This window comes from Salvia miltiorrhiza, chromosome 1 (assembly GCF_028751815.1).
Source record: "Salvia miltiorrhiza cultivar Shanhuang (shh) chromosome 1, IMPLAD_Smil_shh, whole genome shotgun sequence".
NCBI classification, from domain to species: Eukaryota; Viridiplantae; Streptophyta; class Magnoliopsida; order Lamiales; family Lamiaceae; genus Salvia; species Salvia miltiorrhiza.
Window position 1 is genome coordinate 73,513,811 of NC_080387.1, and position 15,632 is coordinate 73,529,442.

The 15,632-nt window shown below is 35.3% G+C and overlaps 1 protein-coding gene and 2 long non-coding RNA genes across 3 annotated transcripts; 2 read left to right on the plus strand and 1 right to left on the minus strand.

Moving 5' to 3' along the window:
• Positions 1-3,937: 3,937 nt before the first annotated feature.
• On the minus strand, positions 3,938-4,732 carry LOC131012944 (uncharacterized). The gene has a single exon (XM_057940927.1). It carries the CDS (start codon positions 4,730-4,732, stop codon positions 3,938-3,940), a length of 795 nt encoding a protein of 264 aa, XP_057796910.1.
• A 1,275-nt stretch (positions 4,733-6,007) lies between these two features.
• On the plus strand, positions 6,008-7,191 carry LOC131006046 (uncharacterized). The gene is made up of 2 exons (XR_009095399.1): positions 6,008-6,301; positions 6,957-7,191. It is a non-coding gene; the product is annotated as an uncharacterized LOC131006046 (long non-coding RNA).
• Positions 7,192-9,870: 2,679 nt separating this feature from the next.
• LOC131006045 (uncharacterized) lies at positions 9,871-11,054 on the plus strand. The gene is made up of 2 exons (XR_009095398.1): positions 9,871-10,164; positions 10,820-11,054. It is a non-coding gene; the product is annotated as an uncharacterized LOC131006045 (long non-coding RNA).
• Positions 11,055-15,632: the final 4,578 nt, after the last annotated feature.

Here is a 15,632-nt window from a genome sequence, read left to right on the forward strand (position 1 = left end):
GGTTTCGGCACGGGAATTAAGGAGTTGTAGATTAGTATTTTAAATGTGTGGGTAATATAGTTGTAGATTAGTATTTTAAATGTGTGGGTAATATAGTATAAAAGTAATAAAGTAAGAGAGAAATGTGATAAAGTAGGAGAGAGATTGATAAAGTAGGAGAGAGAATGTAATAAAGTGATAAAGTAGGAGAGATAATGTGATAAAGTAAGAGATTGAATGTGATAAATATTTCCATTTTAGGAAAGTGGCCAACAATAGTGGGACAAACTAAAAAGGAAATGTGGCCAACAATATTGGGACGGAGGGAGTAACATCTAACATGACTTTGTCCGATCAAAAAAAAAATACTATTGAATACATTGTTAGAAATGATGCTTAAATGCATTTCATGATTGATATAATTATAGTTCTGAAGGTTCAATATGTTATAATGTTAACTTTAATTTAAAATGATAGCGTGGACGCCGTCGCTAATGTTCAAATTATTTAATAAAAATTAATTTTAATTGATATTAATAAAATCATAAATTGTAACACTTTTTTCAAGTTGATGGTAAAAATTATATATTGACTTTGACTAATTACTCTAATCCAAACCACAAGAAACAATGTAAATATATCTTCAAATAATTTTTTCGGTACGTGAATAGTCAGTAAGATCATTGCAAATGGAGTAGGTTGATGTGGAACTATAGCAGTAGAATTTTTTTTTTTAGATGCAAGTAGAAATTATTTTTTTAATACTACTTAAATTTGAAACGGTTTTTATCCATGAAAAATCAAAAATTTGAAATATAATATAGAATTGTCAAAAATGTTAATCGAGCTAGGTTGGGCCATAGAGCTTCAGGCCCAAAAAGTTTTCAAGCGAAAATTCATGTAGTGATTACTGGGCCGAGCTTGGTTGGTGGGTTTACTTTTCGAGTTGGGTCGACCCTCAATCCCTGCTATCTTTTTGTCATTTTTATCTGTCCACGATAGTGTGGTTTTTTCATGGACATAAAATTTTATACTTTTATGTCATATAAGAAAAGTGGTCAAGCTTCGCGTGACAATTCAAAAAAAAATATTGTTCAAGTTTCGAGGAACGGAGGGAATAATATACAGTATATCTCTATTTTATACACATATTTCAAAATATTCTTTAAACACATGTTCTTCCCTCTACACCATACTTCTTATCGTGAACGAATTAAGTAATATTAAAAAAAAATTATACACATATTTTTCATGTTAAATTCATGAAGATCTTACTCAATTTTTACGTGTTGAAAATTTTGTTCATTAATAAATTTGCCTAGTTTTTCTGTAAATATGAGCATTAATTGGTCAAAATCGGTAATTAAGCAAGCCGCCGTCGCAGTTCGGCTCTTCAAAGCCGAACTGTAAATTTGCCTAGTTTTTCTAAAACAAATTAATTTGTTAATTTGCTGTAATTCATTAATTTAATTTGTTCTGTAAGACTTCTTCCGTAGCTTTCAAAGCGATTAGATGAAATTTTTACTGAAATTGATTGGGTTGTATTATGTTGATTTCATAAAAGAGAAATACCCAAAAAGAGATTAATTAGTGATCAATTTGGGGAGTTCAAAAAGTTTTCATCTTGTCGTGTTAATAATTTCGACATTTAAACATATTTTTTGCTTTCTTCAAACTTTCTGGTCATGAAAAGAGCTTTCTTCAAACATCTTTGACTAAATAACACTATATGAGTCGTTGAAGGAACAAAATATGATTCTTATATGTGATTGAATGTTGGAGGGCTAAATTTTTTACCACATTCATAGATTTTATTGATTTATTTATTCTCATTAGATCTCAATCTTATAGACATAATATTTACTTTAACTTTAATACCTCACGGACAATTCGATCATTTACCATGTGATACGAATGAATAAGTTTGTGTAAATTCTTGTTACACGAATTTTGGTTACACGGAAATTTCATGTAAACCGTGTAAATATGTAAGAGCATATTAATACAAATTGAGTATTATTTTCATATTTTTATTTACATGAATATGGATAGAATTTTCTTTAAGGACGTGTTTGCTTTGAGGTATAAGGAAGAAATAAGAGACATTTATCATCTTATACCTCGTTTGCCAATTTGATGTATGAAAAATTCGGACAGGTTGTACTCCCTCCGTCTCACAAAAACATGAACAATTGGGAGTGACACGGATCTTAAGAAATGTTAGTTGAAAATTATTGTGAGTGGAAAATGGGTTCCACTTTATAAAGTGGTGTGAGAGTAATGAATTTATTAATGAAAAGTAGTGGTGGGCCATGATGGTTGTTTTATGAATTTATAAAAAGAAGGGATAAAAAGTAAGGGGGTAATGTACAAAAAATGAAATATTTATGTTTTTGTGAGACATCCCAAAATGAAAAAATGTTCATGTTTTTGTGAGATGGAAGAAGTATAATTTTTCCGGCAACTCCTTATGCCTTGAGAAAGAGATAATTTTATACCTAAGAAAGGGTGTTATATCACCTTATAAGAAGTGGATAAATATATTATCCTTCAAATCAAATAAGATACTATAAAAAATGTGGTCCCCACTTTAAGTAATAAATTTAATTATACCTCGTTATATACTTATATTACCCCTCTATTTAAAAGGATAAAAAGCAAACACACCCTTAGAGTCCATTACTTTGATGGAAAATGAAACGGAAGATATATTTTCACCGTATACTTTGATGGAAAATGAGAAGTGGGCCAGAGTTTGAAGCGTTCTAAAAAAATAGTAATATTCTATTTATGGATACTATCCTTACCTATTCTGTCATATGATGGGACTCTTTCTCCATTCATAATATAACTAATTAAAATTTGTGTCACTCCCTCTTAGAACTAGATATTTGTACATGATCAATTATCATCCTAATTTTGTCTCCAATTATTACCAAAAAGCTGAGCTCTGTGCTGTCTTAATTTCCACACGTCTACTTTTGCAAATAATCACACACCACTCAACATTCACACGTCTACTTTTGCATTCCACCTCGCTTTAATAAAGACCGAAACGTTGTTTTGCAATTCTACTCTATGCAAAGGCCCACCCTTGCAGACAACAACTTTTTATAAAGAAAAAAAAAGGGTTATCACCAAGAAAGTTGTTTTGCAATTAATAATAAGATAAATAGAAAACGTGACGGGTTTGAGGTCTTCTTTGCCCAAATGGGATCCTCTGTCACAAAATATAGTGTGTACCATGTGTACCACTTTTCATTTCTTTATATTTTAAAATTATTTTTTATTCAATTTTAATTTATTATGCTTTTATATAATATAAAGATAATTAACAAGGGTTCACTCATCCATTTAGGGTTTATAATTATTTTTTTATATTTATTTGAATTAATAATAGATTATTTGGGATCATTAATTCAAAGTTAGGGTATATAATTTTTTAAATTTTAATTTTTCAATGATAAATACTAATTAGAGTTTATAATATAATAATATTTTTTATTTTTATAAAAAACAATTTATAAAATAAAGAAATGAAGAGTGGTACACGTGGTACACACAATATTCTGGGACAGAGGATCCCATCTGCTTCTTTGCCGTACACGTGGCGCACAATTATATGTTGGCTTTTGAAATAAAAATAAGAATAGAATTTAAGAATGATCAAATTAAAATAATAAAAATATAAATTATCCAGTAAAATCATAAATTTAAAAAATAATCACATTTACTAGTTTATTTTTCAATTCACTACTAACCTATGATCTGCGTGTGATGATGTTTTCTCACTTTAAACGGCGGCGGAGGTGGACGCCACAAGTATGTAGCCGAGGGTGGAGGAGAGAGAGAAAATAAAAGTGAGAAGAATCAAAGATACGTCGCCCTTTAGCAACCAAAAAAAAAAACTCCATTGTTTTTTTTTTTTTTTTTTGAGAGAAAAGGCATATCATATAAATCAAACCAAATCAGAGTTTACAATATCAAGAAGCCAAACAGGAAAGTTTGACGTCCACGTTTGCTCACCCTGAGAAACCACAGCAGAAGCAGCTAAAGCATGAGCCGCTCTATTTGCACTTCTTCGAGCATGACAAAACTCCAACACCACGTACTTGCGCGCATGCTCAAAGACCTCCCACAAATCATCACAGAGAGAATCAGACCCTCCCCTCTCATCCTGAAGCACATGGATAGCAAGAAGGGAGTCGGAGAAAAGAAAGACTGGACCAATATCTTGTTCAAGGCAAAAGCCAATAGCAATCATCATAGCGTGGAGTTCCCCAAGTAAAACCGTAGGCGTGAATCCAATCGGTCGGGCACCGGCAAGAGTGATTATACCTGAGGAGTCTCTGACAATGAAACCCGCACCCACTTTCTGTCCATCCTCACGAAAAGATACATCCACATCAAGCCGGAAGCTGCCCGGAGGCGGCGCGTACCAGTCCTTAGCACCTTCGTTAGGCAAAATCCGTTGTTTAATAGTCAAAGAGTGCCGAGCATCTTTGAAGACCTTCAACATGGCATCGCTCCTTTGGATATCCCTAACAAAAGAGACGCCATCAGTGCTATGCTTGAACTCGCGCAAGCACTTCCACGACGCCCAAAGCTTGAACAACCACTTCTCAACTCCCTCCTCACCCATGCTGTCCCAAATCGCCCCACACATATCCTCCAACGAAAGCCGCTGAATTGGTTTGATGAAATCCCAAAACTCGGAGTTCTTCCATGCGTCACGGACTTTCTCACAGAACATAAGGCAATGCGTGGTTGAGCCCCACTCCTTCCAACACCAGGAACAGATCCCGTTAGTCGGGACGTGGTGCCGCAGCAAGTTGACGTCAGTAGCAATAAAGTTCTTAAGAGCTCGCCACGCAAAATGTCGCACTTTGGGCGGAATATTGAGGTTCCACACACGCTTCCACAGCTGGGAACCTAATATTTTCAATTCAACTAACGTAATTCATGATATTCAAATGTTCAGTTCACATTTAAACCAATCAAACCAGTAAATTGAGGATTAGCCCTGATGGATAAATGTTTAGTTCAAAAAAGGTGAATTAATTCATCATTTCCCAAAAATCAAGAAACTCATTTCAAACTTGTATTTTGCATTGACTAGTAAATAAAGTAGATAAGTTAAGAAAAGCTTCGTCTCATTTTCCAATGGGAAAACAAAAATGCCGCAAATAGTGTCTGTTGCTTTCGCCTCAGAATTCAATATTGTTAGAAATGGATATTGGGCCTATTCCTCTCTTAAAAGGCCTTATAAGGGAGAAGGTTGCCTTACCATATAAAGTGGCTCATGCCACTATCCCATCTGTTGACAACGATATTGGGGGGCCCATCATTGGATTTGGTTGGCTCTGATACCATGTTAAAAATTGATATTGAGCCAATTCCTGTAGTAGCCCGCTCTTTTAATTATGATTAAAACTAGTAAATGCAATTTTTATAAATGAATCCAGTTTATGGTCCTGATTTTTTTTTTCAGAAACGGAGTTATTATTTTAGCTTTATACTTTTATAAAGTATGAGAAAAACGCGACGAGGATTATTGAGTCATTCAATAATTTATTATTCAGTTTAATAACTGACTTAGCAAAGTCAAGTTATTAATTTATATGCGATAGAAATATTATTTCTATTATTTACTAGAAGTCGAGGAATTATTCCGACTGCAACGCAGATTAAATCTACGGATTTAATTTAAGTTATATTATAGTTTATCAAGTTAGCAGGCAAGGAAAAAGATATCAAGCAGATACAGAAATGCGATGATTTAAAATCGAAGCCAGTATTTATTTACAGTTCACAGACTACAGTCTAGTTCTCAGCTTGGGGAAAATCGTCTAGTATACCACAAAGGTTGTGGACTCTACGTGGCCACTTAATACCACTCACTAAAGTATTGACACAAAATCAAAATAAAATCTGCATAGTAAAAAAAAAATAGGTGATCATTCCACCATACCCTATGCCTGCACCATTTTTCAAACCATGAAGTAACACCACCAACTTTTGTTTTTTTTTCTCTCCACTACATTTTTCCCCACTAATCTTTGCTCCCTCAGCCACCCACCACCATTATCACCTTCACCATTTCCTCACTCTTCACTCACGGCTCATCCAATTTCCAAGTTCAAAAATTCAAGTTTCCTTCACTGATGTCCAAGTTGTCGAATTCAGCAGGAAGGAAGAGTTCCTGCAACAAATTGTCCTACTCCAATTAATTTACTCCACCGCAGAAACAAATTCAGCAGTCAAGCGCGAGAGTAAGAACTACTCAAGGAGTCAAAATACCTTAGCAAAACCTTGCTATCAGGTGGGCAATTTCTTACGCGTAAATAAAATGCTATGCAAGTGTTATGCTTTAAAATGCAAATTGGATCTTCAAGTATGGTATGCTTTATTACGCTTAAATGAGTTAAGCTTTATTATGATGCACATTAAATGATTACGCTTATTTACGCTTGAATGCTTTACGCTGATAAGTTTATGCTTATGTTTGATGCTTGCGTCTGTTGGGGGAGGCCTCCCTCAACAGTACGATGCCGTGTCCGCTGAGGAGGGCCTTCCTCACGGCGCGATGCCCGTGTCCGCTGAGAGAGGCCTCTCTCGCGGCGCGATGCCAGTATGCCAGTATGCCAGTGTTACAGCGTCTATTGGGGGAGGCCTCCCTCAATAGTACGATGCCGTGACCGCTGAGGGAGGCCCCCTCTCACGGTGCGATGCCCGTGTTCGTTGGGGAAGGCCTTCTCCACGACACGATGCGTGTTGATGTTTGTTAATGAAGATTGATGATGAAGAATGCCCTTATGCTATTTATGAATTTGGAAATGTTTAATGAGCAAAGGATATGAAAGAAACTCATGCCTCTTATGCGATATTGTGTTTTGTTGTTGATGTTATGTTATATGCTTGGCAACTGCCCACTAAGTACTCTTGTACTTAGCCCTTCGATGTTTATGTTTGTGCAGGTTGAGCTGTGATGGGCGATGAAGTGTTGTTGCTGAGTGGAGTTTTTGTCGAACTTAAAGTAGGCTCAGAAAGGATACATGTCTTCATACATGTATCTCAGTTATGCATTCCGCTGTAAACACTGATTATTTCAGTTACACCTTCCGTTGCAAACTCTGATAATGTTTTAGCCAAGCCCCTAACGATGCCTTTTTCCTTTTAAGGAATATAACGCTTATACAAGTTCGTTGAGTACCCTTTTTATGCAAACTATGCCTTTTTCCTTTTTAAGGAATATTTCACGCGTATTCAAGCTCTTTGAGTTTTCTTTTATGCGCCCCTTTCTAAACCCGCTTCTTAATTTCCCTTCCCCAGTCATGGTTTTCCCGGATTAATTATCCTTAATTAAGGCCGGTCGTGACAGAGTGGTATCAGAGCAGTTCGTTTGCTCTGAGCCTAAGAGTTTATTTAAGCCAAACTTAGAATGGATCACTAAAGTGTCTAGATTTCAATCGACAAAGCTCAGCACTTCATCGCATCACACTCAACGAAGCAGAATGGTAAGCTATTCCAAGTTTTGAGTTAATGTTTACAAAAAGTGAGAACTATCGTAATAACAAAGTGAGTAACTGTCAATAGCTTTGTTATGTTGTTATTGAATGAAATGATTTACGCAAGTGCGATTAAGTATGCTTATGGAATAAATCCCTATGAACATAGAGCTATTAAGTTATGAGATCACCACTACGACAGAACATAGAAGCAAACGTAGAAGAACTTCGACTGTATCTTTTGGTGGCTATAGTGAAAGAAGCAAGATAAGTGATGCGTATAGAATAATTTTTAAGCTCGTGATTTTATAGCCGCTATAAATCTCCATGACTTATACCTAAGTATCCAGTTTAGATGATGATATATTATATGCTTAAGAATTGATATGACTCATGGAAATGAGATGCTAAGGACCCTTAAAGCTTACTACATCAATGTTGTCATTGGAGTTATGACTTGTTTACAAGTTAGAATAAGTTAACCTGTACAAGAATTCTTTTGAGGTTTGTATTAGATTATGCTAGAGTGTACTAATTGGCACATATTTGATACCAGAATGCCGCCTAAGAGAGGACGCCCTGTGAGAAACAATAACAATCGCAGAAACCGTAACGCTGTACCCGAAGAACCACAAGATGCTCGAGGACATAACCCATCCCCTCCGCCTCCGACTAGGAGAGTCGAAGAACTCTTTTTAAGGCAAAACCCACCTACGTTTGACGGAACGAGTGAACCGGCTGAAGCTGAGATTTGGGTGCGTGCAATGGAACACATTTTCAACTTTCTACGTTGTAATGATGAGGAGCGCCTATCTTGCGTCTCTTTCCAACTAACAGGATCAGCTGACTTCTGGTGGGAAGCACGTCGAAAAATTCTGACACCAGAACAATGGGCAAGTTATACTTGGGAAGATTTTAAGACAGGATTATATGATAAATATATTCCGAAAAGCTATAGGAAGAAGAAAGAAGCTGAGTTCTACGAGTTAAAGCAAGGAAAGAAATCAGTGGTTGAATACGACAAGGAATTCTGCAACCTGTCTAGGTTTGCTCCACAACAAGTAGACACAGATGAGAAGATGGCAGAGAAATTTTGTGTCGGTCTGCGACACGAAATTAAGATGACTTTAGCAAGCCACAGAGGACTCTCATACACGGAGTCTCTGAACAGGGCACTTGACATTGAAGCTGCAATGCCGTCAGACAAGTCAGCCCCACCGTTTATCTCGATGCCAAACGACTTACCGGCAGCCTCGCATACTCTCAAAGGGAAGCGCAAGTGGGACAACAATGAAGACAATATCAATCCGATTAATAAGCGAGTATGGCAAGAAAATGAACAGGCCGAACAGTTTATTCAACCAAGGTACGAGGCACAGACTAACCTCGAGCCAACTGGGGATAGCCAAGGTCAGAGAGGAATTTCACCTTGCCCAAATTGCGGTAAAATGCATAGGAGTGTTTGTCGAGCTGGGACTAACGGTTGTTACAATTGTGGTCAAAAGGGTCACTACTCCACGCAATGCCCCAACAGACAACAAGGTTCAGCAATTGGGAACACCCACACCCCCTTGCCAGCAATACGCGGACACTTGTGAAATCAGCCTCAATCACATCAGTGAAAATCTTATGGAGACACCGCAGACAAGAAAAGCTACGTGGGAGCTTGAAAACAAGATGAAGGAAAAATACCCCGAACTGTTTTAGCAGAGATATGCAAATTTCGGGACGAAATTTTTGTTAAGAGGGGTAGTATGTAGTAGCCCGCTCTTTTAATTATGATTAAAACTAGTAAATGCAATTTTTATAAATGAATCCAGTTTATGGTCCTGATTTTTTTTTTCAGAAACGGAGTTATTATTTTAGCTTTATACTTTTATAAAGTATGAGAAAAACGCGACGAGGATTATTGAGTCATTCAATAATTTATTATTCAGTTTAATAACTGACTTAGCAAAGTCAAGTTATTAATTTATATGCGATAGAAATATTATTTCTATTATTTACTAGAAGTCGAGGAATTATTCCGACTGCAACGCAGATTAAATCTACGGATTTAATTTAAGTTATATTATAGTTTATCAAGTTAGCAGGCAAGGAAAAAGATATCAAGCAGATACAGAAATGCGATGATTTAAAATCGAAGCCAGTATTTATTTACAGTTCACAGACTACAGTCTAGTTCTCAGCTTGGGGAAAATCGTCTAGTATACCACAAAGGTTGTGGACTCTACGTGGCCACTTAATACCACTCACTAAAGTATTGACACAAAATCAAAATAAAATCTGCATAGTAAAAAAAAAATAGGTGATCATTCCACCATACCCTATGCCTGCACCATTTTTCAAACCATGAAGTAACACCACCAACTTTTGTTTTTTTTTCTCTCCACTACATTTTTCCCCACTAATCTTTGCTCCCTCAGCCACCCACCACCATTATCACCTTCACCATTTCCTCACTCTTCACTCACGGCTCATCCAATTTCCAAGTTCAAAAATTCAAGTTTCCTTCACTGATGTCCAAGTTGTCGAATTCAGCAGGAAGGAAGAGTTCCTGCAACAAATTGTCCTACTCCAATTAATTTACTCCACCGCAGAAACAAATTCAGCAGTCAAGCGCGAGAGTAAGAACTACTCAAGGAGTCAAAATACCTTAGCAAAACCTTGCTATCAGGTGGGCAATTTCTTACGCGTAAATAAAATGCTATGCAAGTGTTATGCTTTAAAATGCAAATTGGATCTTCAAGTATGGTATGCTTTATTACGCTTAAATGAGTTAAGCTTTATTATGATGCACATTAAATGATTACGCTTATTTACGCTTGAATGCTTTACGCTGATAAGTTTATGCTTATGTTTGATGCTTGCGTCTGTTGGGGGAGGCCTCCCTCAACAGTACGATGCCGTGTCCGCTGAGGAGGGCCTTCCTCACGGCGCGATGCCCGTGTCCGCTGAGAGAGGCCTCTCTCGCGGCGCGATGCCAGTATGCCAGTATGCCAGTGTTACAGCGTCTATTGGGGGAGGCCTCCCTCAATAGTACGATGCCGTGACCGCTGAGGGAGGCCCCCTCTCACGGTGCGATGCCCGTGTTCGTTGGGGAAGGCCTTCTCCACGACACGATGCGTGTTGATGTTTGTTAATGAAGATTGATGATGAAGAATGCCCTTATGCTATTTATGAATTTGGAAATGTTTAATGAGCAAAGGATATGAAAGAAACTCATGCCTCTTATGCGATATTGTGTTTTGTTGTTGATGTTATGTTATATGCTTGGCAACTGCCCACTAAGTACTCTTGTACTTAGCCCTTCGATGTTTATGTTTGTGCAGGTTGAGCTGTGATGGGCGATGAAGTGTTGTTGCTGAGTGGAGTTTTTGTCGAACTTAAAGTAGGCTCAGAAAGGATACATGTCTTCATACATGTATCTCAGTTATGCATTCCGCTGTAAACACTGATTATTTCAGTTACACCTTCCGTTGCAAACTCTGATAATGTTTTAGCCAAGCCCCTAACGATGCCTTTTTCCTTTTAAGGAATATAACGCTTATACAAGTTCGTTGAGTACCCTTTTTATGCAAACTATGCCTTTTTCCTTTTTAAGGAATATTTCACGCGTATTCAAGCTCTTTGAGTTTTCTTTTATGCGCCCCTTTCTAAACCCGCTTCTTAATTTCCCTTCCCCAGTCATGGTTTTCCCGGATTAATTATCCTTAATTAAGGCCGGTCGTGACAATTCCTCCCTTAAAAGGCCTTATAAGGGAGAGGGTTGCCTCAACATATAAAGTGGCTCATGTCAGTATCTCCAATCCAACGTGGGACACTTCAATATATTGACTATATCACGCAATCATACACTTTAAAAAGTAATAAAAAAATATATATTTCCCTTTCAATCAATTTCAGAGAATTATCTCATTCAAGAAAATAATACAAGGCGCAATTTTTCATAAGGAAAATATACAGTTGTTTTGCCATTATAATGATCAAAACGTCCATTAAATTAAAATTCAAGAGATTTGATGCGTGAAATTTTGAACCCATTTCAATTAAGCTAACATTTGAATAATATTGATTCTCCATTCAAACTAGTACGTACATTAAAATTAAATGACATGTTTCACATACAAAATTTTTTTAATGAAAAAAGAGAAAAAATTGAGTTTGGGTCAATGTACACAACTTGAGATTATTTACTTGTCAGACTACAACTTTGGTGGAAATGTCCCTCGAGAAATTGGGAACATCACACAGCTTTAGGAATTACGCCTTATTTGGAACAATTTGAAAGGTATGGTCTTATCTTTATACTAATAATTTAACTTATATAGAAAAAATATTAATTTATTTAACTTATTTTTTAAAATAAAAATAAAATCTAGTTATTTTATTATATTCTCTACATTGTAGTTTTTTTATAATTTTTTGTAACTTTTTTAGTTTTATTAAAAAATAAATTAAAAATAAAAGATGCAAAAAAAATAACTACAATATAGATAATACAATAAAACAACTAAATTCTATTAAATTAATTGAAATTTTTTCTATTCAACTAAATTGTGAGTGACCAAAATGTGGCTACATAGATTTATTGAATCTAATAACCATTATAGGTTCAACAAGTTTTGAAAGATCACGTTAAGTACTCAAAATATCACAAGAGATACATACATACATACATTAATTTAATTTCATATAGATGGACAATGTTAATTTACATTTCATAATTGATAAGATGTATGGATATTTTTATTTTCATTATTTGAATTTTTTTTATTAGTCCCACCCTTGTAATGGGATATTAGCTCACGTTAGTATTTATGAAGGTCTTGAGATATCTTAAAATCTTGCTTATGTTATTTTTATTTAGGGTAAATATCACTTTAAACCTCAAACTCTTTTCGCACTATCAATTATATATTGAATTATCAAAAATAATTTTTTAAATCTTGAACTATCAATTTTGTATCAATTGTACCATTCATCAATTTTTCACTCTTTAAATTTTTAATTAATAAGGCATATAATCACGTCATTTTACATAATGTAGGTCAAAAAAAGAATAACTCTAAATACATTGTGGAATTCGGTGAGTCGCATTAAATTTTTGAAGCAAAAAAAATGGACGAATGGTACAATTGATACAAAATTGATAGTTCAAGGTTTAAAAAAATCATTTTCAATAGTTCTGGATATAATTGATAGTGCGAAAATAGTTTGGGGTTTAAAGTGATATTTACCCTTTTATTTATCTAAGATAATCGTAAACAATAATTATCAACACACCTTTTGTTTATATCCACAACTTCCCCCATTGACGTTCACATTTGATTTCTTCGAGTTTATTTCTCTTCGCCGACCGTCACCAAATTTTCTTTGGATTAAAATATTGGCCAACAAATCACTTTAGTTCGTGTATCGCGATGCACGAGAAGGCGTACTAATTTTCTCCAATATTTATGATTTTGGAGTTCATACTAGTTGTAACATATCATTATACCTGATTCAAATTGAGTTATCATGACTTAACACAATTTCATATGTGGTATTCCCAAAGAGATTGATTATCTGAATAATTTAGAGATATTATCGATGAGTTATAACAATCTTAGTGGACAATTTCCAAGACAAATTTTGAACATCACAAGTCTCGGTCAACTATACCTTGATGGCGCCTCTTTAAATGGTATGTCTGCACTACTCTTTAAACCAAAACTTTAGTGAAAGAGTTTGGTATATCGTAACTAACCATGAGAATTGGAAATAATATGTGATACACATTTAGTCTTATGCTTAAGTCAAAGTCTATTGCCCGTCATGTAAGAGATAAAATCTGTGACCTAATTGTTTTGTTGATTGATACAATTGGATGAATTATTTACATCTCAATCAGAAGAAGCTTTTAGTTTAAGAAGGGATATTCGTGCTTATAATAGAATATTGTCATTTACTTCGTTCAATGTAAAATTGGATAAAGAACTCGAATCTATAAGACGAAGAGTTTATTCTTTACAAGCACAAGGAATAGTTTATCATGATTTTCCTGAATTGATCCCACAATATACATGTATTTTCAACTATACTTTTATGACACACAAAGTGAGGTTGAGAACTGAATTAACATAAGATGCACATAGAAATTTTAGAGTTCAACCCGTATGAAAAATTCTTACAAATTAATTTATGTAAGAATTTACTGAATTTTTTGATAAAATTATGTTAATTAATTTACTGGTGTTTTTGATAAAATTATTTGAATTTGAATAAATTTCCTCGTTACCAAGAGCTTATTATTATTATTATTATTATTATTATTATTATTATTATTATTATTATTACTCAAAATGACTCGAATTCAAATTGCAACAATTGCTCTATTTTCAGGGGGCAATTGCGTAGAGCTTGGTTTTAGATTGCGAAGTGTGAATTACCCTTTATTATATCTTACTAGTGTATTACCCGTCGAAATTCGACGGGTACATATTTTCTTGTAATTTATATATTTTATGTTATTCCTATGATAATTATATAAAATAAATTTTTATGTAAATTATTTATATAATTAATTAAATTAAATTAAATTAGTAATACATTTTAAATTATATTAATCTCAACAACTTTCAGTAATTAAATTATTAATTTTGTTGAGATCATAAAAATACCCATTAGTTTTTATATGAAATTTTATAAAAAGTTGAAGCGTAAGAAAAAAAAAAGAGTAGAAATACATATAAATTTGACATAGGTATGATGGAGGATTGATTTTTTGCATTTGTTGTTACAAGATTTATTAATTTTGTTCAATTTTTTTTTATTTTGCCTTTTGACCATAATTTTATATGGAGTTTGAAAAATCATAATTGAATTGTAAGTATCATATAATTCCGAACTTCTAAAAGCATAACTAATTATGAAAATAATCTCGCCTGATATTTAAAAGACCATAACTGATTTATCGAACATCGTATCATTTGGAGTTTTAAGACCAACCAAGTTGTGGGCATCATCTCGTCGCAGATTTGACAGATCACCTCTAACTTCTGAGCATCATCTTGTCTGAAACTTGAAAGAGAATCATCTCGTCTAAAACTTGAAAGAGCATCATCTCGTCTGGAGTTTTGAGCATCATCTCATCTAGAGTTTGAGAGAGCATCATCAAATATGAAATTATATTCAACCATGACTCCAATTGTCAACTATCTAACAAACATAACTCTAACAATTTAGATATTTTATTTATGTATGTAATTTTATTAGTTCAAACTCTAGAGAGAAAGGAAAGAGAAGAGTTCTTAAAGAAGTAAAAGAGATAGTGTGTGCTTTATTTCATCATCGTAGGTATTTATAGGCATTACAGTCAGGGCAAAGTAGTAAATTCGTTTGGTCATCTATTCCGCATGCTCGCCATTAAACTAATTAAGGCTATTATTAGATTATAACTTGTCAGGTTGTTGTCCCCTAATTACAGAGCTGGATTCTGTCCTCATCATCCCGCTCTGTCTAGTAGCTCTGTATTTCCTTCCTTGGGGCAGACTTCTACTCTTTGGCTCCGCTCTGCTAAGTAGCTCCGCCTTCTGGCGAATTGTCTCTGGCGTATGGCTCCACGCTTTGGCTCCAATAGCTTAGCTCTGACTCTGGATCTGGCGATTTGGCTCTGGCTCTGACTCTAACGACTTAGCTCTGACTCTGGATCTGGCTCTGACTTTAATGACTTAGCTCTGGCGGCTCTGCTCTGGCAACTTGGCTCTGGCCCTCTGCTCTGGTTAGCTCTGGCTCTGGCAGCTCTGCTCTGGAAGCTCTGCTCTAGCAGCTCTGCTCTGGAAGCTCTGCTCTAGAAGCTTTGCTCTGGCATCTCTGCTCTGGTTAGCTCTGGCTCTGGCATCTCTGCTCTGGCTAGCTCTGCTCTGGCATCTCTGCTCTGGCAACTTGACTCTGGCCCTCTGCTCTGGAAGCTCTGCTCTGGTTAGCTCTGGCTCTGGAAGCTCTGCTCTAGCAACTCTGCTCTGGCAGCTCTGTTCTGGAAGCTTTGCTCTGCCAACTCTGCTCTGGTAAGCTCTGCTCTGGACTTTTTCATCTGCCTATTTCTCACAGCTTCTTTGCTCCCTGCTGCTCATCTTTGGTATTCCAAGCAAAGCCACGTGTCCT